This window comes from Podarcis raffonei, chromosome 6, assembly GCF_027172205.1.
Source record: "Podarcis raffonei isolate rPodRaf1 chromosome 6, rPodRaf1.pri, whole genome shotgun sequence".
Taxonomy (NCBI): domain Eukaryota; kingdom Metazoa; phylum Chordata; class Lepidosauria; order Squamata; family Lacertidae; genus Podarcis; species Podarcis raffonei.
In genome coordinates, this window is record NC_070607.1 from 11,892,750 (window position 1) to 11,919,816 (window position 27,067).

At 43.3% G+C, this 27,067-nt stretch overlaps 1 protein-coding gene across 1 annotated transcript; it reads right to left on the bottom strand.

Annotated features, from left to right (window-relative positions):
* PDC (phosducin) lies at positions 1-27,067 on the bottom strand. Its single transcript, XM_053391437.1, has 6 exons — positions 26,815-27,067; positions 20,184-20,254; positions 6,926-7,012; positions 3,901-4,064; positions 335-1,005; positions 1-95 (listed from the first exon to the last, which is right to left on the bottom strand). Exons 3-5 carry the CDS (start codon positions 6,993-6,995, stop codon positions 478-480), a joined length of 762 nt encoding a protein of 253 aa, XP_053247412.1. The 5' UTR covers positions 6,996-7,012; positions 20,184-20,254; positions 26,815-27,067; the 3' UTR covers positions 1-95; positions 335-477.

Below are 27,067 nucleotides of genomic sequence, written 5' to 3' on the forward strand. Positions count from 1 at the left end.
ATAATGTTATTATTTCTACTCCACCCATCAGACTGGGTTGCCCCGGCCAATCTGGGCGGTTGAACAATGTGGCTTACTTCTGAGTAAGGATTTCACTGCTCGTTTCACATACAGTGGTACCTCGGGTTACATACTCTTCAGGTTACATACGCTTCAGGTTACAGACTCCGCTAACCCAGAAATAGTGCTTCAGGTTAAGAACTTTGCTTCAGGATTAGAACAGAAATTGTGCTCCAGCGGCGCGACGGCAGCAGGAGGCCCCATTAGCTAAAGTGGTGCTTCAGGTTAAGAACGGACCTCCGGAACGACTTAAGTACTTAACCCGAGGTACCACTGTAGTGCCATTTAAATATGTTATACCGCTTGCTTTCGGCACATAGTAACATTTGCTTAATGAACATGGGTCCAGCTGAGATCCAATTGCAATATGTACTGCGGGGGGGCAGGAGATCCTGGAAGGACTAGAGATCTCGTCAACTATTCGACTTCTTGCTCGTCCAGGTTGCCGTTCCCAAGCGCTGGAATCTCCTTCTCTGGTAGTAACCCGTACTCGTTTAAGAACGCCTCCACATCCACAGCAAAAAACTCCTCACTGAACTGTTCGGTGACACTAATGAAATTGCTGACGAGCTCCCCACCTTTGTACACAAGAAGCGTTGGGAGAACGTCGGTGGAGAAACGGTCTCCGGCTCCTGTGTTGGAAGCCTTGATCTTGCAGAATTTCACCGTGGAGTATTCGGCCGCAAGGCATGACAGGCTGCTGTTGAGCGCCTCGCAGCCCTTGATGCCATCTTCATAGATGTGGACAATGACTGTGGTGGTTTTCCGCTCCTTCTCGACAGCTTCCAGGAACTGTTCCCCATTCTGCAGCTCCGAAAGGTAGCCGTATTTTGGCCCAAAGCTCAGTCGCTGGTGCATGTCCTGCATACAACGCTTGCGATACTTCCGTAGGCAGCTTTCGTCTTCCATGTCTTCGTTAATTAGCTCGTACTCTTGCACGCTCATCTGGAAACATTTGGAAGAGTAAGTGGAATTATTATGGAATAGGTAAACAGTAAAAAAAAATGGATGGGGGTGGTGCTGTGGGTTAAACCGCAGAGCAGTTCGAATCCCCGCGGTGGGGTGAGCTCCTGTTGTTCGGTCCCTGCTCCTGCCCACCTAGCAGTTCAAAAGCATGCCAGGGCAAGTAGATCAATAGGTACCACTGTGGTAGGAAGTTAAACAGCATTTCCATGCGCTCTGGTTTCCGTCATGGTGTCCTGTTGCACCAGAAGCTAGATAAATAGGCGGGAAGGTAAACGGCATTTCTGTGTGCTGCTCTGGTTCGCCAGAAGTGGCTTAGTCATGCTGGACACATGACCTGGAAGCTGTCTGCAGACAAATGCCAGCTCCCTTGGCCTATAGAGCGAGATGAGCGTGCAAACCCAGAGACGGTCACGACTGGACCTAATGGTCAGGGGTCCCTTTACACTTTACCTTTAAAAGGTAAAAAAAAAAGCTAAAGGACCCCTGGATGGTTAAGTCCAGTCAAAGGTGACTATAGGGTTGCAACGCTCATCTCGCTTTCAGGACGAGGGAGCCGGCATTTGTCCACAGACAGCTTTCCGGGTCATGTGGCCAGCATGACTAAACCACTTCTGGTGCAAAAGAACACCGTGATAGAAACCAGAGAGCACAGAAACACTGTTTATCTTCCCGCCAGAGCAGTACCTATTTATCTAATTGCACTGGCGTGCTTTCAAACTGCTAGGTTGGCAGGAGCTGGGACAGAGTAACGGGAGCTCACTCCGTTGCAGGGATTCAAACCGCCGACCTTCTGATCAGTAAGCCCAAGAGGCTCAGTGGTTTAGACCACAGCACCACCCATGTCCCTTATTACGGAATACAGTGGTTTACTCAACGAACATCGCTCCATGGAACCTCATGGAACAAGAGGAGAAAACTTTAAGAAAGGAGAGGAGCACTTGGGTGCCATTTCTTGAACTTTCAATGATATTTTCTTTAAGTTGTATCTATGATCATACTCTTGGTGTGGATGAAACTTCCCTCCTGATGCAAACAACAGCTTCCAAGGGGGGGACATCTATCACATCCTGCTCTCATAAGCAAGAATACTGTTGAATACTAACGCAACAGTCCTAACCCCACTTAGCAGCAAATTCAATAGGATTTACATCTAAGTAGGCATGGTTATGATTTTGCTGTAAATAAGCACATCAATAAAGGAAGTTGGGCAGGCAAATAAATACAGAACCCTTAGGGCACACAGATGGATAAATTGCCAAAGCCATGTTTGCAACTGTGGATAGATATTTTTGCAACTCTTGTTGAGTTATGGCAGTATGAATACCCTCGAGGAAGCAATTTATTTTCTCTTGAGTGACATTAATGCCGATGTAACACACAAAGCAGCTTTTTTCTCTCTCTACTAGCAAAATCAGAAAGAGAGAACTAGATTAAATTGCTGTAAATTGCTGTGGAGATACAGCGATTGGCTTCTTAGGTATTCCTGACATGATGTAGGGTTCAGAATTTAAAACTCTTGCATTGCTGTATCGATCTGTTGCAGTATGTATTTGTCATGGCCTTTGCCCACAACAATAAAATAGAGTGGCTTGAACATATGAACCCTCTTGTTTCTCCAGCATGGCTTAGTTTTGTGAATACTTCAGCATGGTAAGGCTACATACACACGATTTAAAGCACTATGACACCACTTTAAGCAGTCATGGCTCCCCCAAAGAATTCTGGGAGCTGAGGATGCTGAGAGACTTTAAAGGTAAAGGTAAAGGGACCCCTGACCATTAGGTCCAGTCATGGCCGACTCTGGGGTTGCGGCGCTCATCTCGCTTTATTGGCCAAGGGAGCCGGCGTACAGCTTCCAGGTCATGTGGCCAGCTTCTGGCGACACAGAGCAGCACACGGAAACACCGTTTACCTTCCTGCCGGAGAAGTACCTATTTATCTACTTGAACTTTGATGTGCTTTCGAACTGCTAGGTTGGCAGGAGCTGGGACCAAGCAACGGGAGCTCACTCCGTTGCGGGGATTTGAACCACCAACCTTCTGATTGGCAAGTCCTAGGCTCTGTGGTTTAACCCTCAGCACCACCCGCGTCCCGACAAAGGATGTGTCAGAAGACTTTACAAGACTCCTATTTCCTCCTAGAGCTACAACTCTCACAGTTCTCTGTGGAGAGGAATGGAATGTCAAGCCACTCTGGAAATTGTAGTTCTGGGAGGGGATCTGACACTCCTCCCAGACTGGTCATGTTGTGTGGATGCCTGATTATCGTCGTCCAAAGCAACTACTCTATTACGAACTTAAAAATGGAAAGCGTAATGCTGGTGGTCAACAAAAGAGGTTTAAAGACTTTCTCAAGGACAATCTTTTAAAAATGTAGTAGCAGCACCGACAACTGGGAAACACTGGCCTGCGAGTGCTCCAATTGGAGAACAGCCTTTCCCAAAAGTCTCATGGGCTTTGAAGATGCTCAAACTCAGGACAAAAGGGAGAAACGTGCTAAGAGGAAGGCACGTTTAGCAAACCCTCACCGTGACCAACTCCCGCCCGGAAACCTATGTCCCCACTGTGGAAGGACGTGTGGATCCAGAATTGGCCTCCACAGTCACTTACAGACCCACTGTTAAGACCGTGTTCATGGAAGACAATCTTACTCGGCTACGAGTGATCGCCAAAGAGAATGCAAGGGGGAATCCTGACTGGACCAGAATTTTCTCTTCTGTGGAGGATCTTTATGTGTGTATAACAGCACACCCACCCTTCTCACGAATTCTGGAAATGCAGGTGGTGGCATGGCTGCTTAGTGCATTGATGGCATTTTCTGTTTCTCCATCCCATTGAATCGCTTCAATTGTGTATCTCCACTCTACTCTCTTACCTTGCGACTGAATCGCTCCCTGGTGTCTTTATCGTCCCTACTTTGAGAGCGATAGGGTGAAGACATCTGTCTGATGAGAATCTCTTTCTTGCTTACAGGAAGGGCGTTCCTGTCTTTACTTTCCAATTTAAACTTTCTCCAGTCATTGATCACCCCTTTAGGCCCTAGGAGAAGAAAAGGTGGTTGTTATTTCGTATTCTTTCTTTTAGGGGTTTGCCAGCTGCCTCGACGTTCAGAACAATGAGTCAAGGGCTGGAGCTTACTAAAGGCAAGAATGCAAAATGCACAATGCTCAACATATATGTGTGTGTGTGTGTGTACACACACACACACTGAAAAGCAAAACCCAGCATAAACAACATTCAAAAATGCATTTAATACAGTGCAACTGCTTCAAATATATGGTACAACAGAACAATTGTTGAGTGGAAAAAATGCACAACCATCCATCTATCATAATATAAGTAGAACTTTAACATTCTTTTCTTTTCAAGTAAGATTTTCAGTACAGCCATACCTCATGTTACATTTGCTTCATGGTATGTTTTTTCAGGTTGCGTCCCGCGGCGACCCGGAAGTACCAGAAAGGGTTAATTCCAGGTTTTGCCGCTCGCACATGTGCTTAAGCGCTAAATTGTGCTTCACGCATGCACACAAGCTCAAAATTGCACTGCGCATCTGCACAGATACGGCGCTTCAGATTGCAGGCTTTTCATGTTGCGAACGGGCCTCCGGAACGGATCCCGTTCGCAACCAGAGGTACCACTGTAGTCTGAAAGAAGCCAGAAAGGAAAAGCTATCATGACAACCTATTGATGACAAAGCTCTGTGGATGTCCCATAAAGACTGCTTGTGTATTTCCAGCAGTGGCAGTTGTGGCCTGGCACAATGGGAGCTAGGAGGGGCAGGGAGGCTCTGCCACACCACTGCCGGTGGCGTCTTCTGTCTCAGTTGGTTGCTAAGACTTCAGGGACTTCCTGCCTTGGTTTTTAATTTAAAACACCCAATAAGGGCCGTTCTAAAGGGGTGTTGGAGACAGACCTGAGGGAGCCTGTCTCTACTCGGGTCATATATTTCAGCTGCACGGTCAGCAACGGTTGTCTCACCTGCCCAGCACACTCGTTGCATTCTCCAAGGGAAAGTGAGCAGTGTTTGCATGACGTTGCTGTGGAATTGTTCGGCTGCTGTATTCAGGGCCAGGGAGGAATTTGCCTGCAGACAGATTGGGCCTATCTGGTGGCTTTTGCCTACCTCATAGCAATTGTCACAACGTCTGGCAGAAAAGGCATTGGGTTGGATCGTTAGTCAAAACTAGAAATGAGGGTTTAGTGTACTATGGGCTTCTGGAGGAAAGTTTTGTCGAAAGATCTAGGCTAATGGGCCATAAAATTCCTCCAAATGGCAACCTGGTAAGTTTTCTCCCATTTGATCTGTATCATGGGGGAATCCTTTAAACCAGGATCAACCCTAATGGAGCAATCAGCCAGCCAGCAACCAGGCTAGGCTGATTCCGGATACGTACCCAAGGCCTACTTGTACCTGTAATCAATAAAAAGTTGTGGCAGTTTCAATTACAAATGGTTTTCCTGTCATTATTGCTACCTTCATGCTCCTGAACCCTGGTGACCCCGGGATCACTGCTCCTCGGCCTGCAAACTCCGAAAGAACAATGGCTATTATACAGGAAAGTTCTAATGTGGAAGCAACCTTAGTAGAAAAAGGATCTGCTATGGACTAGGTACCAGAGTCTGGCTTTGTTTGATGGTTCTGTGTGAAGCCTGATGAATATATGTGTGAGAGAACTGGTCTCCCTCCTCACCTTCCCGCCATCCCAGTATGTGAACATGAAAGCCCTAAGTATCTCAGCTTCTTCACAGGTGGAAATCTGTGAGGAAAGAATGGAGATGGAAGAACATGGGGAGTTCTATCCTCAGGAATAAAAGGAGACAGATCCATCTCAGCTTCCACATTGACTGTGAAACATTTGAGCAGAAGGAGAAGACTGGGCATACCTTTTGTTTGGCAATAGAGGGAGGTTGAGATTGCTCAGACATCATCCTATCTTGAGTCAATTGCAGGGGCAGGGAGGGGAAGAATTTTGGCTTGGGCCAAGTGCTGTAAAGGATGTGCTTTGAATAAACCAAACTACAGTGGTACCTCGGTTTTCGAACGTAATCCATTCCGGAAGACCGTTCGAGTTCTGAAACATTCGAAAACTGAAAACTCAATAGCTGACAGCTAGGCCTCAGGATCTTGCGCTCAGCAGATGCCACGTGACATGTTTGATTTCCAAGGCGTGTTCGAAAACCGAAGCATTTACTTCCGGGTTTACGGCGTTCGAAAACCGAAATGTTCGTTAATGGAGACATTCGAAAACCGAGGTACCACTGTACCTGCCATAGCAGGCGAAGAATTAAGGCATTCTGCTGTGGAGATATTCCTTAGAAAGGTGACCTCCACTTGCAGAATACAGTGGTACCTCAGGTTAAGAACTTAATTCGTTCCGGAGATCCGTTCTTAACTCGAAACTGTTCTTAACCTGAGGTACCACTTTAGCTAATGGGGCCTCCTGCTGCCGCCGTGCAATTTCTGTTCTCATCCTGAAGCAAAGTTCTTAACCCGAGGTACTGTTTCTGGGTTAGCGGAGTCTGTAACCTGAAGCGTCTGTAACCTGAAGTGTCTGTAACCCGAGGTACCACTGTATATTAAACTTTATGTCCCCACTAATCTACCATTGATAAAGTCCTTCTCTTCCTCTGTCGAGTTCCTCATTGATGGGCCCTTGGTGCTTGATGTTTAACAATAGTTGAAATGATAGGCCTACTTTCTTCAGATTTACCTCATTCACATGTGGAGTGATGTATACCAGTGTCCCTTGCAATTTCCCAAAGCAATGAATATTCCTGAATACTTACTTAATAATGGGTCATAATCCATACAATATGTTTTTGTTGCTGTTACTATGGATACATAGTGCAAGAGACACATAAGAGACATTAGCCCACGAGTAAGAAGGCTTTCTTACCTGTATGTATAGCTTCTGGTGCTTCAAGTTCCTCTTCCAAACTAAGCTCTTTTTGCCCTTCCATTGCCATGATTGGATTGACAGACACTAACAGGATCAAGGAAGAAAACAGTAAACACACAGGCAGATGAGCTACATGCTTTCAGAGTCTGCTAACATGTACTTTTATGTTGTTACAGCTTTATAATTATTGCTCTCCTTATGAAATCATAATGAATAAGTCTCCTATTAACATCTCATAAAGTAAAAAAAAGAACACTATATCCAGTTTTTTAAAGGGGTTATTAAAAGAAGTCTAGACTAGAAGCTTGCTACAGACTATGTAGAATGTGATTAAAGGATGCAGGGTTCTCCCTGTGATGCGCCGTCATTTACTACAGATATTCCATGCTTTTCTGATCTATTATTATATATACACACTCGTAAACTTGACATCCAGGAAAGAAGGAAGTTAAGTTTGGACATATTTAACTGCGAAGGACGGGGTGGCACTGTGGGTTAAACCACAGAGCCTAGGACTTGCTGAACAGAAGGTCAGCGATTTGAATCCCCGCAATGGGGTGAGCTCCCGTTGCTCAGTCCCTGCTCCTGCCAACCTAGCAGTTCGAAAGCACGTCAAAGTGCAAGTAGATAAATAGGTACTACTCTGGCGGGGAGGTAAACGGCGTTTCCGTGTGCTGCTCTGGTTCGCCAGAAGCAGCTTAGTTATGCTGGCCACATGACCCGGAAGCTGTACGCCGGCTCCCTCGGCCAATAAAGCGAGATGAGCGCCGCAACCCCAGAGTCGGTCACGACTGGACCTAATGGTCAGGGGTCCCTTTACCTTTACTTTTACCTAGGTGTGACTATGTATTTGTCTATATTTTTCTTCACTGAAAGTTGTTTGGAGACCTTTGGGTGACAAGCAACTGATAAGTTCAACAAACAAACAAACATTGATGCATTTCAACCCTGAGTTGACCACATATGATGTATACACCTCCAGGAACCACAGCTTCCCAAGTTTTTTAGAACTGTCTGGATGTCCTACAAACATTGCATTCAGCCCACAGTGACAAAGTAGGGGACCTGTCCTTTTCTATGACAGTACTCAAACCTTTTATCCGTTGCCTTGTGGGACGTCTTTGGGAGAAGTAAAGGCTAAGGAGTAAACCCTACAAAAATCTGGACTGGAGTCCTAAGACAGTTGTATGTTGGCTTGTATGCCTCCTTCCAGCAACTCCTGCAGCCAAGCTGGTGCCAAATGTCTTGCTCTGCTTTCCTTCGGACCACATCAGCGAGGCCAAGAAGACCTCCGTACGTACCGCCCAGACTTGTGCCCCAGAGAGGTTACTCCCGTGCTTCTAACACAGCAAAAAACAACACGGGAGGCAGCAATTACGAGTTACCGGTCTCTGCAGCCACAGCTGGTGCTGTGATTCTCCAACTCTTTGACTTCAACCCCTGCAAGGGCACTCTGTTGTCTCTCGAGACAGATAGATGCCAACAACAAGAACTTGATCCTTTGATTTCATACGCAGCCAGTATTTTGGCCCTGTAAATGGTTGTATGTTTAGATTGGGGGCCAACCTAAGTCTTCAAAAATTAAAAAGGAGATTTTCAAAACAAGGAACTGGACCTTCTAGGTATGTATGTGTTGGACCACACCCAACCTGAATTTATTGAAAAGTCCCTTTGGCTTCAAAAAAGCATATTACTATTGAAAAGTGTGTTATTTTAGAGGGTCCTAGTGAATTAGCCTCAAGCTGTGAATGCAGAGCTGCTCTTTCTTTGCCCGGTGACAAAACTGGATAAAACACACAGCTCACATGGCAAATTCAGACCTCCCCAGCACTCTCTACCCTTGGCAGAGATGGAAGAGTCAGTTCACATTGGGAGCTACCTTGGCAACTTGCTTCTTTACTCCTTCCAAGTAATTTTAGTTTAAAGGTGAAGGAAGCAAGCATTCAGGTGCTCTTTTAGATGGTGTTGCGTGGTGGGAATTTCAAGAAGAAGTTGGGGGGGCAAACACCATAGAGGCTATGTCCCCCTAACCCCTTTAAAAGTAGAATCTTATCAACTTGGAATGAACAGACTCACCCTGTCTGGAAGCACCCTTGTTTATGTGCCATTGAGTTAAAAACACCACAGCTGCTCAGGGGCTAAATAGACCAAACAAGGCCACCACTTTGGTTTAATCACATCTTCCTCGCTTGAATATAAAGCAGTAGAGGGGATGCCGTTTTTCCACCACATGGTGCCCATCAGTGAGCAAGGAATAATTTTATCTCTGCATTTTGTCACTTCAAGCACTCTTTCCACCAGCTCACTCTGTAGGCGGTTATGTACCCTACTTTACAAAGATATTACTCAGTTGGAAGGGCTGCCTGATCCAAGTCCTGTTTAAAGAGAAATAACCACCAGTCAGGAGAAGAAAGCCCTCAAACTGCCCAGCTACACCACAAGGTAAAGGTAAAGGACTCCTGGACGGTTAAGTCCAGTCAAAGGGGACTATGGGGTTGCGGTGCTCATCTCGCTTTCAGGCCGAGGGAGGTGGTGTTTGCCCACAGACAGCTTTGGAGGTCATGTGGCCAGCAGGACTAAACTGCTTCTGGTGCAACGCAACACCATGACGGAAACCAGAGCACCACACGGAAACACCGTTTACATTCCTGCCGCAGTGGTACCTATTTATCTACTTGCACTGTTGTGCTTTCGAACTGCTAGGTTGGCAGGAGCTGGGACAGAGCAACGGGAGCTCACCCTGCTGCGGAGATTCGAACCGCTGACCTTCTGATCGGCAAGCCCAGGAGGCTCAGTGGTTTAGACCACAGCACCACCTGCGTTCCACTTAGTACCTGGAGAGCAGACCAACTAGGCGCACAGGTCTCCTGGTCACAGCCTGCACCACTAGGGGAAAATATTATGTTTCTATTTAAATTACAGTAATTATTTCTAAATTTGCAGCTTTAGGTATAAGTCAGCACATGCAAATTTTGTACAAATCTGTGTCCTCTTGTTTGGTGAGGTGTGAGTAACCTCTCCATCACCAGGCCAGCTCATAGCTGGCGCTAGAGAGGTGGACTGTGAGGAAAGCATCTCAAGTGATAGTGCCTGGGAAAGTAGGCTTGTGTGTGTGTGTGTGTGTGTGTGTGTGTGTGTGTGTGTGTGTGTGTGAAAGTTCCCTGCCACACGTTTGTACTGTTTTTATTGTAAAAAATCAGACGTCCCTCCTGTTTTATGAGCTAGCAGGGCAGACATATGAATGGCCAGCATTGCGATCCCTGTATCTTTCAGTTTGGTAAACCAAATAAATGTGGTTTAACATGAATTGCAAAAAAAAGTTTGCAGACAGTTAACGAGTGGTTTTGGAGACTTTTTCTGGTGTGTGGTTCTGAAGGTGAGACAATATTGCTATGTTTGAAATTAGAAATTAATTTGATTTGGGTTTTGTTCTGTTTGGCCTCCAGAGATATCCCAAGGAAGCAAAACTGGAACGGCAAGTATGAACAGGAATGACTGGCTAGCATCAAAAAAGACACGTATCTTGACTATGCAGCAAATTAATTACAGAAATATAGATTTACTACTTCCTTGAATTTTGCAAGGCCTGAGGGACTACAGGGCACCAGAGTAAAGCAAGGGAAGGTGGAATATCTCAGGGATGGAGCAGGTAAATTGCCTGCAAAGTACCTCAGCTTCAGTCCCTGGCATCTACAAGTAGACCTGGGAAAGACTCTTCTTGCCTGAAAAAACACTGAGCTGAAGCTAGACAGTAGCCAACATGGTGCCCTTCAGATGTTGTTTGACTTCAACTTCCATCAGCCCCAGCCAGCATGGGATGGCCAATGACACTGGGAGTTGTAGTCCAGCAATGTCTGGCGGCCACTCATGTTACGGGGGATATATGGCTGCTACTAGCCCAGTCATAGGCAAACTCAGCCCTCCAGCCATTTTGGGACTACAACTCCCATCATCCCTAGCTAACAGGACCAGTGGTCAGGGATGATGGGAGTTGTAGTCCCAAAAACATCTGGAGCACCGAGTTTGCCTATGCCTGTACTAGCCTATATCTCTGTCCAAGATCTCCAGATTTACCATTTCCGAGGGTTTTTTTTAAACTGGATTTTCTGCAGGATAATATAGGAAAATAATATGGGGCTTTATACTTTATCATTTATACTTTAAGCTGCATCGTTTTCTTACAGAGAAAACACTTGGATGTTGACAAACACACACTCCCCTCATGGAAAAACACATGAAATTTATAGCACATGCATCTTACAGCAACAAATTCCCCTCCTTTGACAATGTTTGGTAAGGGTAATCGCCTGTATGCATACACAGCAAAATGCTTACATATATGATTGTTACATGTGGCAATCTCCACATGCACTGAAGTATCATGGGGAAAATATCTCTCCCCCCCCATATTTTTTACCCAAGAAGACATGGCCTCTAACCTTTCTCCAATGAAAAGAGGGGCATCCTATTACATACCCTCTAATATTTCTCCGATGAAAATAGGGGCGTCTTAAGGTAAAGCAGGACATTCTGGGATCAAATCAGAAACTGGGACAGCTTTTTGTAAATCTGGGACTGTCCCTGGAAAACAGGGACACCTGGAGGGTCTGTTACACATTCTGCCAAAACAATTTTTATTTTTTTAGCCTAGTGGTTACTATATTTAGGCTATTCACGCAGCCTAAATATAGGGAACTGGGAACCAGCTTAATCACCCTAAAAGCACATAAGACAGTGATAACTATCTATTTCCCAACTGTTGAGGTCTAGAGCTTGTGAAAAATAAAAAAATCGCATTCAACTTTATTCCAGCAAACTTGGCACCAATTCCCCATTTTGGGTTGCGTGGCTCATGTTAGCTGTTACAAACACAAAATGTCTCTCCATACTGAAAACCGTGTGTTGTTCTGTAGTGGCCTGTTATCTCTGAAAATGTTGCAAGATGTGTTGGCATAAAAAAACCATACCAGATTAAAACAGGTCATATGATGGGAAGAAGATAAGTCAACCTGGGGCTGGCTGACGCAGAACCCTGTCAGCCTCACTTTAGTTCACGGGGGTTGATGAGAGGGTTAGTGGATTTACTCAAGTCTATCCTCTTTAGCAGAGTTAATGCAGTTCCTTCTTTGGAACGATGGAAACATTTTAAATGCACCCAGGTCAAAATTTCACTTGACATTAAAAGTTATGTGAACTCGGCCAACAAAGTTGAAAGTGATTATTTTGAGGAGGTTAAAGAAAAGGTGAATGATTGGCTGCATTACTTCCAGTTGAATGCAATGTTTAAAAAAGAGATGCGAGAAAAAGGTTTTTTAGAAAGAAAATCAAGGTTTCATCAAGAAATTTTGAATAGTGATGTAAAAATATTGTCAAAAATGTATAAATTATTACTTGAATGGCATACAAAAGATGAAGAAGTAAAAACGGTAATGACTCAATGGGCCAAAGATCTTGGTTATAACATACAATTAGAGGAGTGGATAAAATTATGGAAAGAGGGAATGAAATTCACCACATGTACTACGATAAAAGAAAATGTCATGAAAATGATATATAGATGGTATATAACTCCAGTGAAACTTGGAAAGATGTTTAAAGTTAGTAATAAATGTTGGAAATGTCAGGAGAAAGAAGGAACATTTTATCACATGTGGTGGGAATGTAAGAAAGTGAAATGCTTTTGGGAAATGATTTATAATGAGATGAAAAAAATGTTGAGATATACCTTTGTTAAGAAACCAGAAGCATTGTAACTAGGCATATTAGGGAACGATGTTGAAAAGAAAGATGTGAAGTTATTTAGATATGCAGTTACAGCAGCCAGAATTTTGTTGGCCCAAAAATGGAAACAGGAAGAAATGCCAACGAGGGAAGAATGGAGAATGAAACTGATGGAATATGCAGAAATGGACAAATTAACGGGAAAAATTCGAAACCAACGCGATCAGAGATTCACCGAGGACTGGAATAAATTTACAGAGTATATCAAAACTGTGTGTGATCAGGAAATAACGCTTGTTGGATTTCAGGAAGCTCTGTGAAAAGAATAGATAGGAATGTCGCTTAAAAGAGAAGATAAAATAAGGATTGTTAAAGTGCAACATAAATTTAGGAAATGTGAGAAGTTGTGATAAACATGAAAATTGTCAGATAGGCTGATGGAAGTCTAAAAGATGTATAAGTTAAATTGGATGTTAAATTATAAATGGAATGGTTATTGGAAATTTGAATAAAAATTAATTTGAAAAAAAGAAAAAAAGAAAGTGATTATTTTGGCATTAGTGGCAGCAAGAACAACAACATTGAACCTCCGTTTTCTGCGGCTTCGCAATATTAACCAGCTTCTTATCCCAGTTACCATTGTCTCTCTCTCTCACCGTTTTAACATGTCAGGCAAATAGGTGTGCTGTGAATTTAGTTTAGTGTTGTTTAAACTCGTCAGAACTTTTGGAAGCATATCAACGAATCTTAAGCAAGAGCAGCAAGTTTAATGGGTAATGGTAGAAGCTCTTCCATGAAAGAAATTATAAGTCTAATTCTAAGACTATTTACGTATGCAAACACAGCTGCGTGGATGTTATTGGCCCAGAGATGGAAAGAAGATAAATTCCCTACCAGAGAAGAATGGCAGATCAATTTGATGGATTATGCCAAAATGGCTAAAATGACTGGAAGAATCAGAAACCAGGAAGATTTTAATAAGGAATGGGGAAAAATGATAACTTATCTTAAAAACCATTGTAAACAGTAAAAATAATTAGTGGGACTGGAATAACACTTGTAGTTTAATGGTGAATTTTGGACACAATTGAGAAGTAAAAGATTTGGATTATTATAAAAGATGCAGGAGGAAATCATTAACAATAGGACCCACAAAGCGAAGGAAGAAAGTCCAATAGATTCTTTGGAATCTTGTTTCTATGTTGTATGTTCGATATGCAACTGTAAAATTTTAATGTGAAAAACCATATATGTATGTATGTTCTCAGTGACACTGCAAACCAGGAAAAATAATAACTCTATGTCTTCACTTATAACCTGCAACCAGTTGGGATGTCAGTGCAGGCTAACTCCCAGCTTACACGGCAGAACTGCAAACTGACCTGGCTAATATTTCATGTGAACTGAGTGTGTACTCAGAACTAATCCCAGAATCCTCAGCAACATGCAAGGATTCTGTTGGAGATTTTCAACCTTTGGTTCTCACAAAAGATTGGTATATGTGGAAAGGGTTTACTGAGATTAGGAAGCTTGAAAGTCAATGCATTAGTTGCATGCGTATCAAAAGATTTTTGATGTCTGTCCCTGGAGAAATTTGAACAAAGTAAATTGGTTCTAATAATGGAACGAATAACTGTTGTTACATTAGATCTCATCAGACTCTCAAAGATATATTGGGTTAGAATTCAGGGAATGGTGAATCTATCCATTTCCATTTTTCTCAATTTCTCAATATTAAGTTGAGCTGTCCACATTTTCCACACCAGATTGTCATTTTTTAAAAAAGTCATCATGAAAATTCACCCACATTTTAGTGGTAATTTTTCATAATATACACATTTCTGCATAGCAATGCTCCTTAATATAATGGATTTTGTATGCTATTGTAATTATTATTTGCATTTTTATGCACACTTTACCCTGGTATGTGTATTTTTGTACTTATTACTGGAGAACGGCATTGCAAAATTTGGAGAAGTGGGAATATCAGAGTTGACATATTGTTTCAGAAAATGGGAATAAGGCAGGTTTGTTTTTAAATGCGAACTGAGTTGAATTCTGCCCCCCAACCCCAATCCCTAGGCTAAATACAGATATTCCATAAGTGGAATTCAACTCACACAAAGGCAGTTCCCAGTACTGATTCTCTGCTCCCTCTGCCAACCCCTGAACCCACAAAAATCTGCTCTAGAGAATCAGGGCGCCTTCCAGCATAGGAGTTGATACGAAGGGGGTGCAGTAGAGGGAAGGCAGATAGAAAGTGGTAGGCAATTTTCACCTATTAGCAGAAGCTCTTATGGATCAAGCACCATGGTGTTCACAGAAGGATACTGCTGGTTCCATCCATTGGGCCTCTTTCAGACTTAAGGATAAACCATGATTTATCATTATGAGGCTGCGCCTAGCCCCACATACTCTCCCTCACTTCTGGCATATCTGGGGGGAGGATATTTGACGGTTTGACCAACCACATCTTGTCGCCTTGCTATGTTTGAATCTGAACGAACCGTGGCTAGTCTTAATTATGGTTAGCAAAATCAAACCAATTGCAAACCATGGATTATGAAGCTGGCTTGATTTAACTAACTCTAGTTAAGATTAATGGCAGCCAATAACAATAATAATACGTTTTAAGCAGTCCAGATGGGTGGGGTATTATTATTAATATTATTATTATATAGGGATGCGGTTGGCACTGTGGGTTAAACCACAGAGCCTAGGGCTTGCTGTTCAGAAGGTCGTCGGTTTGAATCCCCACAACGGGGTGAGCTCCCGTTGCTCGGTCCCTGCTCCTGCCAACCTAGCAGTTCGAAAGCACGTCAAAGTGCAAGTAGATAAATAGGTACCGCTCTGACAGGAAGGTAAACGGCGTTTCCATGTGCTGCTCTGGTTCGCCAGAAGCAGCTTAGTCATGCTGGCCACACGACCCGGAAGCTGTACACCGGCTCCCTGGCCAATAAAGCGAGATGTGTGCCGCAACCCCAGAGTCAGCCATGACTGAGCCTAATGGTCAGGGGTCCCTTTACCTTTAGCTATTATTATTATTATTATTTATACCCCGCCCATCTGGCTGGGTTTCCCCAGCCACTCTGGGCGGCTCCCAACAGAATATTAAAAACATGATAAAACATCAGACATTAAAAACCTCCCTAAACAGGGCTGCCTTGACATCAGATGGGAGGGCGTTCCACAGGGTGGGTGCCACTACCGAGAAGGCCCTCTGCCTGGTTTCCTGTAACCTCACTTCTTGCAGTGAGGGAACCACCAGAATGCCCTTGGAGCTGGACTGAACGATGGGGGTGGAGACGCTCCTTCAGGTATACTAGGTTTGTACATGATGCTAAACAGTGGTTGGTTGAACGTAAGAGTGCAAGATGAGCAACCTGGATCAGGCCAATGGCCCACCCCTAGTCCAAAATCCTGTTGTCACAGTGGCCAACCAGATGTCCATGAGAAGCTTGCATTAGTGCAACAGCACTTTGCCAACCTGACGTTCCCAGCAACCATAACTGGATATGTAATCCCTTTGACAGTAGAGGTAGTAGCCAATGATAGGCTTGTCCATGAATGTGCCTAATCCACTTTTTAAGGCATCCAAATTGTTGGCCATCACTGCCTCTTGTGGGACCAAGTTCCATAGTTTCATTATGTACTGTGTGAAGAAGTAATTTCTTTTATCTGTACCGTATCTTCCCACATTGGTTGGATGTCCATGTGTTATGAGAGAGGGAGAAAAAACTTCCTCCATGCCATGAATTCTTTCATAAACTTCTATTGTGTCACATCTTGTGTGCCTTTTCTCTAAACCAAAAAGGTGCCAAACGCTACGACTGTTCTGCACAGGTAAGTCACTCCATCCCATTGAACATTTTGATGGTCCTTTCCTGAACCTTCCCCCCTCCCTACTCTACAATACAGTGGTACCTCGGGTTACATACGCTTCAGGTTACATACGCTTCAGGTTACAGACTCCGCTAACCCAGAAATAGTGCTTCAGGTTAAGAACTTTGCTTCAGGATGAGAACAGGAATCATGCTCTGGCGGCACAGCAGCAGGAGGCCCCATTAGCTAAAGTGGTGCTTCAGGTTAAGAACAGTTTCAGGTTAAGTACGGACCTCCAGAACGAATTAAGTACTTAACCCAAGGTACCACTGTATCCTCTCTGAGGTAAGGCAACCAAAACTGCACATGGTATTCCAAATGTGGTCACACCACAGATCTGTATAATGGTTTTATCAGCCGTTTTATTTCCTATTCCTTTCCTTTGGCATGGAATTCACCTGAAGGAGCGTCTCCACCACATCGCTCTGCCTGGACACTGAGATCCAGCTCCGAGGGTCTTCTGGTGGTTCCCTCAATGCGAGAAGTGAGGTTACAGGGAACCAGGCAGAGGGCCTTCTCAGTAGTGGCGCCTGCCCTGTGGAACGCCCTCCCTTCAGATGCCAAGGAGAGAAACAATTACCTGACTTTTAGAAGACATTTGAAGGCAGCCCTCTTTAGGGAAGTTTTTCATGTTTGAAGTTTTATTCTGTTTTTAATGTTCTGTTGAAAGCTGCCTGGAGTGGCTGGGGAAATCCAGCAAGATGGGCGGGGTACTAATAATAATAATAATAATAATAATAATTATTATTATTATTATTATTATTATTATTATTCACAGCTGCTAAACACTGGGTTGGCATCCATCTGGTTTCCTCTGCCAACCTGTTCGGTCATTGTCAGTTCTGGCTCCCTGAGCATATATGTGAAATTAAGACATTTTTGCCCCAACATCCATCACTTCACACCTGTTCACACTGAGCCACATTCACCATTTTGCCACCCATTCACTCAGTTTGGAAAGGCCCTTTTGGAACTCTTCACAATCTGTTTTGGCTTTAACAGCCATGACAAAATTATTATCAGCAAATGTGACCATCTCACTGCCCACTCCTAACTATCAAGTGTTTCCCAAATTTGGATCTCCAGCTGTTTTTGGACTACAACTCCCATCATCCAAAGCTGGCAGGATAAGTGGTCAGGGATGATGGGAACTGCAGTCCCAGAACAGCTGAAGGCCCAAGTTTGGGAAACCCTGTTCTAGATCATTTGTGAAGAAGTCCAAATACCACTCTTTGAGGGACTCTACTTTCTACATCCCTCTATCAGGAAGAGAAGAAGAAGAAGAAGAGTTTGGATTTGATATCCCGCTTTATCACTACCCAAAGGAGTCTCAAAGCAGCTAACATTCTCCTTTCCCTTCCTCCCCCACAACAAACACTCTGTGAGGTGAGTGGGGCTGAGAGACTTCAGAGAAGCGTGACTAGCCCAAGGTCACCCAGCAGCTGCATGTGGAGGAGCGGGGAATCAAACCCGGTTCACCAGATTACGAGTCTACTGCTCTTAACCACTACACCACACTGGCTCTCAAACTGCCCTTTTATTCCTCCTCTCTGCTTCCTGCTTCTTTACCAGTTCCTGATCCACAGGAGAACCTCTCCTCTTATCCCACGACTGCTAAACTTACTCAGGAGCCTTACCATGTCAAAAGCTTTTTCAAAACCTAAGTACACTATGTCAGTCTCTATCTATTGTTGCTGTCGTTAGCATCTGTCTGTCTCAGGAGATGATGGAAGAATGTGTCTTTGAGGGGTAAAGTCAAACCATTGGAGAGTTACAGCACCTGCTGTGGCTGTAGAGACCGACATGGGAGAAACATGTTTTATTGCAGGTAGGGCAGATGAAGATGTCCAGATTTGCTTGTTGAAACTATTGAAGAAACTTAATAAGCATGTAAGACGAGATTTGCCCTCGCAAATAACAGGTTTGGAATTGCCCAAGGAAGATGTTAAATTATTTTTGTATGCCACAACTGCGGCTCGTATTTTGTTAGCTAAAAAGTGGAAAACCCAAGAAATACCAACAGTAGAAGAATGGCAGATGAAGATGATGGATTTTTCGGAGCTAGCCGACCTAACCGGAAGAGTCCGCGACCAGAAGGAGGAGGAATATCAGGAAGAATGGAATAAATTTAATGATTATTTAGCTAAATTTGTTAAGTTAAACTAGCTGGAAATAGCTTCCAGATATTTAATGGGTTTAGGATTGTATTTATGTTAAGCGATAAAATAACATGTTCAGTACTATAAGGAGAAAATTTAAAGATGTTAATGTTCAAGTTAAAGTTTATAAAAATTGGGATTTGGGAAACCGTTATAAGGATATGCAATAAAATTCAACCAAGGGGAAACGAGGAAGTCGCTTTACAAAGTTAATAACTGTTATTTTTAATAAGGTTATGATTTATGTTTGCTATGTTTGTTAGTTTTGTGTGTTTGTTTGTCGATAATATTGTAAAAACCAATAAATTTTTTGGAAAAAAGAAAAAGGGGGAAAAAAAAGATTTGCCCTCGCAGAAGCCAGTCTGGTTCTGCTTTAGCAAGGTGTGTTCTTTTGTCTGCTTGGTTATTTTATCTTTAACAATAATTTTCCCAAGACAGGAGTGAAATCAGAAGCGAAAGCTTCTAATCTGCTCCTTGTGGTGACACCCAAAGAGAGGATGGGAGGGAGCGGAAACACAGGAGCCCTGATGCGCAGACACATGACAATCAACTATTATTAACCTGCTACTTTTTACAGTAAGGTTCAATTTTTATAAATGCTTCCAAATGTCTGTTAAAATAGCATTATCAGCATTACATCTCCATTAAATATAATAATAATAATAATAATAATAATAATAATAATAATAATAATAAATTTTATTTATATCCCGCCCTCCCCAGCCGAAGCCGGGCTCAGGGCGGCTAACAACAATTAGGAGACTTGATACATTTTGCTGTGTATAAATAAATTCTCTTTGACATTAAGACAGATTGAAGCATAGTGTTCTGTTTGTCTGCTTATGTGGAAATGTTAAGGTAAAATAGTTTCCTCTCAATTTAAATCTATCAAAACTTTTTTTGAGAGAAATCTTTGGCTTTTGATTGTTCTTTAATAATCTGTTAAAAATGGACAGCACCCTATTTTCCCTTGAATTATGCAAAACCTTATCATTATAAACTCATTTGGTTGAAAATCATGAAAAAAACCACAAAACCTTTTATTTTACAGTGAAATAACTTTTTTATATGAGATCACCAAAGGCCCATGTCTTTAAATCATTCATTCTTAGTTAAGCTTCTCTGGCCCAAAATGAAAAAAATGTTGCATGTTATAGGACCAATTTTACTGTTGAATAATAACAAAGACAAAAAGATGAGAGCTTAAGAAAAAGCAATATGTAAAAGAAAGAAAATAAGTAAGTAATAAAAGCGAAAAAGCATTAAAACAGACTTTAAAAGTCATGCAGTGTCGTAAAAAATGAATAATAGATCGTAATAACCATTGGAATCCAGAATATATATCTTAATTCCTCACTTTTGTGATTCTATGCTTTTTAAAATCTGTGTTAGTATTTCTCCCCTCAATTTCTTTTTTTTCCCTTTTTCGCAGTTTTCCTTTTGTTTTCTCTTGCATTTTTATGTATCAACAAGGACGGAACAAGCGTACTCACATTACGCCAGATCCAAAGATACGCTGCCGCTATGCCCGCAGACCAGCCACTAAATCCAATGTGTGCCCAGCCTGCAAAGGGGGTGGGGAAACAAACGTAAAATAAGTATTTTTAATATATATATAAATGGTTGAAAAGCAACAGCTAAACACGCTCCTGGCATCTTCAATATTCACCAAGCAGGGACTGTGCGGTCAGTGCAACCCATAGAGGGTGGTAACCAATGTATTCACAATGGTTGTGGCATTCCCCCAGCACATCCTCACACATCCCATCAAAGAAGACACCACAGCACTCCCAGTCCATCAGCCCCAGTAGCCCAGACAGCAAAACTCCCAGTGCTTCCAGTACCTAGACATCCCTGAGAACTCTACAGGCAGGGCATCATATCTCCTTATGTTCCTCTCCACCACAGTTTTGGAACTCATGAAGGGGGAAGGAAGGAGAAGATGGATACACATAGCTCCTTGGCCAGAATTCAACAACCATCTAAAGGTAAAAAAAGGTAAAGGACCCCTGGGCAGTTAAGTCCAGTCAAAGGTGACTATGTGGTTGTGGTGCTCATCTCGCTTTCAGGTCAAGGGAGCCGGTGTTTGTCCACAGACAGCTTTCTGGGTCATGTGGCCAGCATGACTAAACTGCTTCTGGCGCAACGGGACACCGTGATGGAAGCCAGAATGCATGGAAATGCCGTTTACCTTCCCGCCACAGTGGTACCTATTTATCTACTTGCACTGGCTTTTAAACTGCTAGGTTGGCAGGAGCTGGGACAGAACAACGGGAGCTCACCCTGTCACAGGGATTCGAACCGCCGACCTTCTGATCGGCAAGCCCAAGAGGCTCAGTGCTTTAGACCACAGCGCCACCCGCAACAACCATCTATGGAGGGCCAAAGAAAGGATTCAGGACACCCAGCAATGTCTGTCACAGTCATACACTGGCAGCAAAAACCTCCAGTGGCTCACTGCTACCATCTCAATATGCTAACCCCCCAACCCTGCTAGCTCAATGGCTATTTGCCTTAAAAACCTATCCATTGAATATTAATTTAATGCCATGCCTGGTTTGCCGTCACTGCTCCCATTTTTAGCTTTGCTAAAACTTTCCTAGTGTATTTCCAAGGTTGTCCATCTTTACTGTCCCCACAGGGTTCTATCTCTATGTCGCTCTTTAACTGACATGCATCAAAGTTCAGCACATGGACACTAGAGCATGTGTTGTGCACTCTGCCATTTCCCACAGTGCAGCTGCTGATATATACCAGTAATTATACCCCACCTCCACAAAAGAACAAATAGTGTCTTGGCTTTTAAATCAGTGGAGGACAGACTACTGCATAATAAAGGAGTGCAGAACAACAGAGCCTTCAACAATGCCATACCCTCCAACATTTTCCAGATGAAAATAGAGACATCCTATTCAACAACAACAACAACAACATGCCACCCATCTGACTGGGTTGCCCCAGCCACTCTGGGCAGCTTCCAACATATATAAAAAATAATAAAACATTAAACATTTAAAAAAACTTTCCTATACAGGGCTGCCTTCAGATGTCTTCTAAAGGTTGCTTATCTCCTCAGCTCTGGGGTCTCCTGACTCCATACCCTCCAAGATTTCTCTGATGAAAATACAGTGGTACCTCGAGTTACAGACACTTCAGGTTACAGATGCTTCAAGTTACAGACTCTGCTAACCCAGAAATAGTACCTAGGGTTAAGAACTTTGCTTCAGGATGAGAACAGAAATTGCTTGGTGGCAGCGGGAGGCCCCATTAGCTAAAGTGGTGCTTCAGGTTAAGAACAGTTTCAGGTTAAGAACGGACCTCCGGAATGAATTAAGTTCTTAACCTGAGGTAACACTGTAGGGACGCCCTAGGGAATAGCGGGACATTCCTGGATCAAATCAGAAACTGGGGTGGCTTCTGTAAATCCCGGGACTTTCCCTGGAAAATAGGGACACTTGGAGGGTCTGCAGTCCCTCATTATGGTGGTCTGGGCTCCAGAATCTTGCATGTAATAAGAAGACGGATGGTACAACCAGCCACTGTTTGCATCAGTGAAATGCTGAAGGGAATGCATGTGGCAAAATGAGTGGGGGGCAGAGATGGGGGTGATATCTTGGGCCAACTCGTCCCGCAGCCTCAGTGTTTTTGCAAGGTTTGCGAGGGAGAAAGTGGAGGAGACCAGCCAAACCTGCTCCCTCCCTAATGCACTTGTTCTTTACTGGTGCCTAAGCTGTTGTCCTTGAAGGGAGAGCAGAACTGCACCCTCAGTGAACAACACATACTGTATTTTTTGCTCTATAAGACTCACTTTTTCCCTCCTAAAAAATAAGGGGAAATGTGTGTGCGTCTTATGGGGCGAATACAGGCTGCGCAGCTATCCCAGAAGCCAGAACAGCAAGAGGGATTGCTACTTTCACTGCGCAGCCATCCCTCTTGCTGTTCTGGCTTCTGAGATTCAGAATATTTTTTTCTTGTTTTCCTCCTCCAAAAACTAGGTGCGTCTTGTGGTCTGGTGCATCTTATAGAGCGAAAAATACGGTATTTGTTTCTTCTTGTTTTTACCCAAGATGAGCCGGCCGGGATGTTCCACTTACAAAGAAAGGTGTGGTTTCTCTGCCTCCCCTCCCTTGCTCTGGTTTATGTTTATTTTTAAAAGCAGAGGGTTAAAAAAAGTAAAACGAGTCAATTAATATTTAAAACTGCTTTGGGCTTTCACCACTGAATGGAAAACCACGAGACTTAACTTCTCTGCTCAAGGACATTTGTTTCCTTTTTAATTAATTCTAAATTTAATCCTGCTTTCTAAATTTAGTCTTGAGAAAGACACAAGAATAGCCCCAGAGGGCATGGGTTAAATTAGGTCTTACGGAATCACCTGATAATGCAGTTTTGAACACCTTGTGGGCAGGTAAAGGAGTTAGTTAAAATTCCAATATGGCTTCAAAAAACCAAACCATTAGGTAATTCCTCAACAGAAAAGTAGGGTGCCTAATTATCTTATGTTAATAAATAGGGAATAGTGAATGCCGTATTAATATTTTCTGAATTCATTTTAATAATAGTTTTTATACACCACATCCAAACGTTGCAGTATCGAGTCAGTGGCTCGTGTGCTTTCGGCTTGCACTCTTTATAAAGATTTGAGGAGTGAGGTTATTACCCCTCTACTATTGTCCATTCCAGGTCGCTCAACTATTCCTACTGTGTCCTTTCTTTTAGCAAATCAAGATGATCAGGTGACAGCAAAAACTGCAAGGTGGGGGCAATTAGAATAAGATCTATTATTGGATTGTTGATGTAAACCCCCAAAATGTATTTTCTATAGTTAAGTTTTTACCTCTATCTTCAGTACATTCGATTTTATTTTATTGCTACGCCTAGTAGCCGATGCAAATAATTAAAAAGAAAACGTTGGGATTATTCCAGAATCTGGAAATGTAGATCCCAAAGGCAATTTCTAGGAGCCAAGCATTTTGTATTTGGGATTTTGAACATCTACAATCCTTTGCATCTGAGACCAGGTGAGAAAGAGACGTTCCTCTTTTTTATTTTTGGCCAAAGTTCCCCAGTTATTCTCGAAAGAGACACCAATCATTAGTCATGTTCTCTTTTTTGATAATGGTAATGTACTCTCTGCTGTATTGGATCGCAAGCAACTCAAGTCATTTCGCTGGAAGACAGATACAAATATTCTCAGATTTGAAAGTGGTCTTAGATATTGTTGTCCATGTTTGCACACTCCTCCCATCCCTGTTGTATGTTTTTGTGAGGCTTTAAAACCTACAAATCCAGCTTGTGCAGAAAAGACAGTGGAACAGAAGAAATGTTACAGTGAATATATACAATTTAGCATAGCAAAGAGTTTGTTGTTGTTGTTTAGTCGTTTAGTCGTGTCCGACCCTTCGTGACCCCATGGACCAGAGCACGCCAAAGAGTTTACTGATTACAAAAACGTTCTTGCAAACATTTGAGAGCATAGATTTGCAAGAACGTTTTTGTAATCAATAAACTCTTTGCTGTTTCACCAATTTTGTTCAGATTTTATTTTGATGGTCTCTGACCCACTTCTAACATCAAACAAATGCTGTCAATACCTGACAAACTTTGTCCAACAACAAAGATTTATAACCCCAGTTTTTTTGAGATACACCAGTGAATAGGGTCAAGTCGTACTGAGGGAACTGTTAACATCCACAACGTACACCAAATTTGTCTGGGAATTTTGATATCCGGCAAATCTCAGACAGCTACTGACATCTACATCTCTCTGGATACAAATTTCAAAAGCAAAACACACACACTCAAACACAAAACTGAATTGGAGATTAAAGGCTTTATAATTAGCAAGAAGCGAATATATGAATCCCATGCACTTAGATTCTAGGGTTAAGCTGTCATTGACCTAACTGGGGCAGAATCAGGTTCCTCTTCTGAGGCAAGTTCTTTAATTACTGTGTATAGCAGATGACCATCTGCTGCCTTTGGTAGCTGTTGCTTGTGGTTTTGTAACACTCCAAGAAATGCAGCAGCACCGACCTAACAAACCAGGCCACAGCAAACAAAGATTTGTATAAATAAAAGCATATCAGACTTTTATAATTGCAACGTAATTTTATATCAGTGGCTCAGCGGATCAAAAATTGTGCAAACATTACATGACCAGGAGGTGACAGCCCCAGCCCCTAGGGATCATAAGGAAGGAATAAAGACTCTGACAACGTTATAGGGAATTAAAATTAGGCCACAACTTTATTAAACTTCTGAATATAGGAAGACCTTGGCTTAGGACTTGGGCATGTATCCCTCCCAGCCCCCCAGCCGGGGGGAACTGGGGCTCATCAGGGTAAATGGGATATGGGGGTGCTCTGCAAGACATAAGTGAAGCAGGCAGCCCAGCCCATATCCCCACACACAGGGTAGTTCACTGACAACCTTTCCGTGTATGGCCAGTGACACCAATTATATGTCACCCCTTTAAGAGGGGCCCTGGAATCGCCACCGCAGGGGGGTGAGTCACCACTTCACGCCCACCCCCATTATAGGGAAGAAAAGACTAAAGGATTCCACCCAAGGCCATAACTGCCAAAGTTGTGACAAATTGCTACGGGGAAGACAAAACCTGCCAATGCAGGAAAATTTCTTCCCAGTCCTTCAACAGCAACCAGTCAAAGACCGTAGCAGCGCCCGCTAAACAGGAAGAAAAAGTTAACCTGTAAGCAAGAAAACATTACACTAAGGGAGGGTAGGGAGGGTGAATCTCCAGAGCCGACTGCCTGGCTACTGTCGGCTCCACCCCCTATTTATAAATGGGGCTGGCCCCACCTCCCAGCAAGAAACTGAGGCTGGGCGTGGACCTCCAGAAATTAGTTTATGTAAAATGTGCAGGGATTTATGGTATGCAAAATGAACCATGGAAAGAGAAGAAGGGAAGTCATTGATATTTTAAGGGTGTTTAAATGAGTATTTAAAATCGCAAAACAAAAAAAAAATCACACACACACAAACAAACCCAAGATAAAACACAAAATATATAATAAAAACAAGAACAAACCAAACCAATAACATCCCTCCCACAAACACATTTAAAAAGACATGGGATGTTAGCCAAAAGCCTGGTTGAGGGGGAAGGTTTTCACCTGGCACCTAAAGATGTATAAGGAAAGTGCCAGCCTCACCTCCCTGGGAAGACCATTCCACAAATGGGGAGCCACTACAGAAAAGGCCCTTGTGTTGCCACCCCCCAGACCTCTTGTAGAGGAGACACACAAAGAAGGGCCTCAGAGGATGATCACAGAGTCTGAGTAGGTTCATACAGAAAGTGGTGGTCCTTGAGGTTACCTTATGAGTTACTTCCAACGTTGACACACAATGGATTGAATGGCCAATTGGTAAACTCGGCTTTCCCGGTGCACTTGCTAAGAATTTGCTTTCACTTAAAACTCTTACCGTCTTTCAGTGATCCAGCTTCCAAGTCAATGTGTAGGTGTTTGTGTGGGAAGGGGCAGCCGAGCTGCCTTTTAAGTGACTGGATTTCCTACCCTATATCTTTCATCCTATGCAAATACAACCAAAAACATCCGCAGCTTGCTCCTAGTAGAAAGACCCATCAACCTAAAGATTTATAAGTTTTGGGGGTAAATGGTAAAAAAAAGGTAAAGGACCCCTGGACGGTTAAGTCCAGTCAAAGGCGACTATGGGGTTACAACTCTCATCTTGCTTTCAGGCTGAGGGAGTCGGTGTTTGTCCACAGACAGTTTTCCGGGTCATGTGGCCAGCAGGACTAAACCGCTTCTGGCGCAACGGGACACCATGACGGAAACCAGAACGCAAGGAAACACCGTTTACCTTCCTGCCGCACCAGTACCTATCTATCTACTAGCACTGGTGTGCTTTCGAACTGCTAGGTTGGCAGGAGCTGGGACAGAGCAACAGGAGCTCACTCCCTTGCCAGGATTCCAACTGCCGACCTTCTGATCGGCAAACCCAAGAGGCTCCGTGGTTTAGACCGCCCTGGGCGCAACAATAAGTTCTCCTCTTCCCCTTCTTAAAACACTTTCTAAAAACTATGTAGATTGGCAGAAGTGTACAGAACAAGTGAATTAAAAACAACATAAAGGAATCTACCTTGTCAGCTCAGGTGCTCGGCTCCCGGTTTCTCCAGTGTAACCACCAACGTCCTTGATTGGTTGACGCTCAGGCAAATGTGGCTCCTCAGCTGCCTTCTCCTCGAAGATAGAAAGATCTGGAGAGGAGATTGAGGCCTCAGGATCATGATGACCCTAACAGAAATAGCTCTGTACAGGTAAGAGGATTACTATAAAGGAATTAGCAAATTCTGTTAATTAGCGTGGACCAATGAAATGTCAGGCTTCCCAAA

Excerpts from the sequence above, each read along its gene's own strand:
- PDC (XM_053391437.1), bottom strand. The coding sequence starts at position 6,995 with ATGGCAATGGAAGGGCAAAAAGAGCTTAGTTTGGAAGAGGAACTTGAA. Across the intron at positions 4,065-6,925 it reads ACCAGAAGCTATACATACAG|GGCCTAAAGGGGTGATCAAT; the intron begins GTAAGAAAGCCT and ends TTCTTCTCCTAG. Across the intron at positions 1,006-3,900 it reads GGGAGCGATTCAGTCGCAAG|ATGAGCGTGCAAGAGTACGA; the intron begins GTAAGAGAGTAG and ends AAATGTTTCCAG.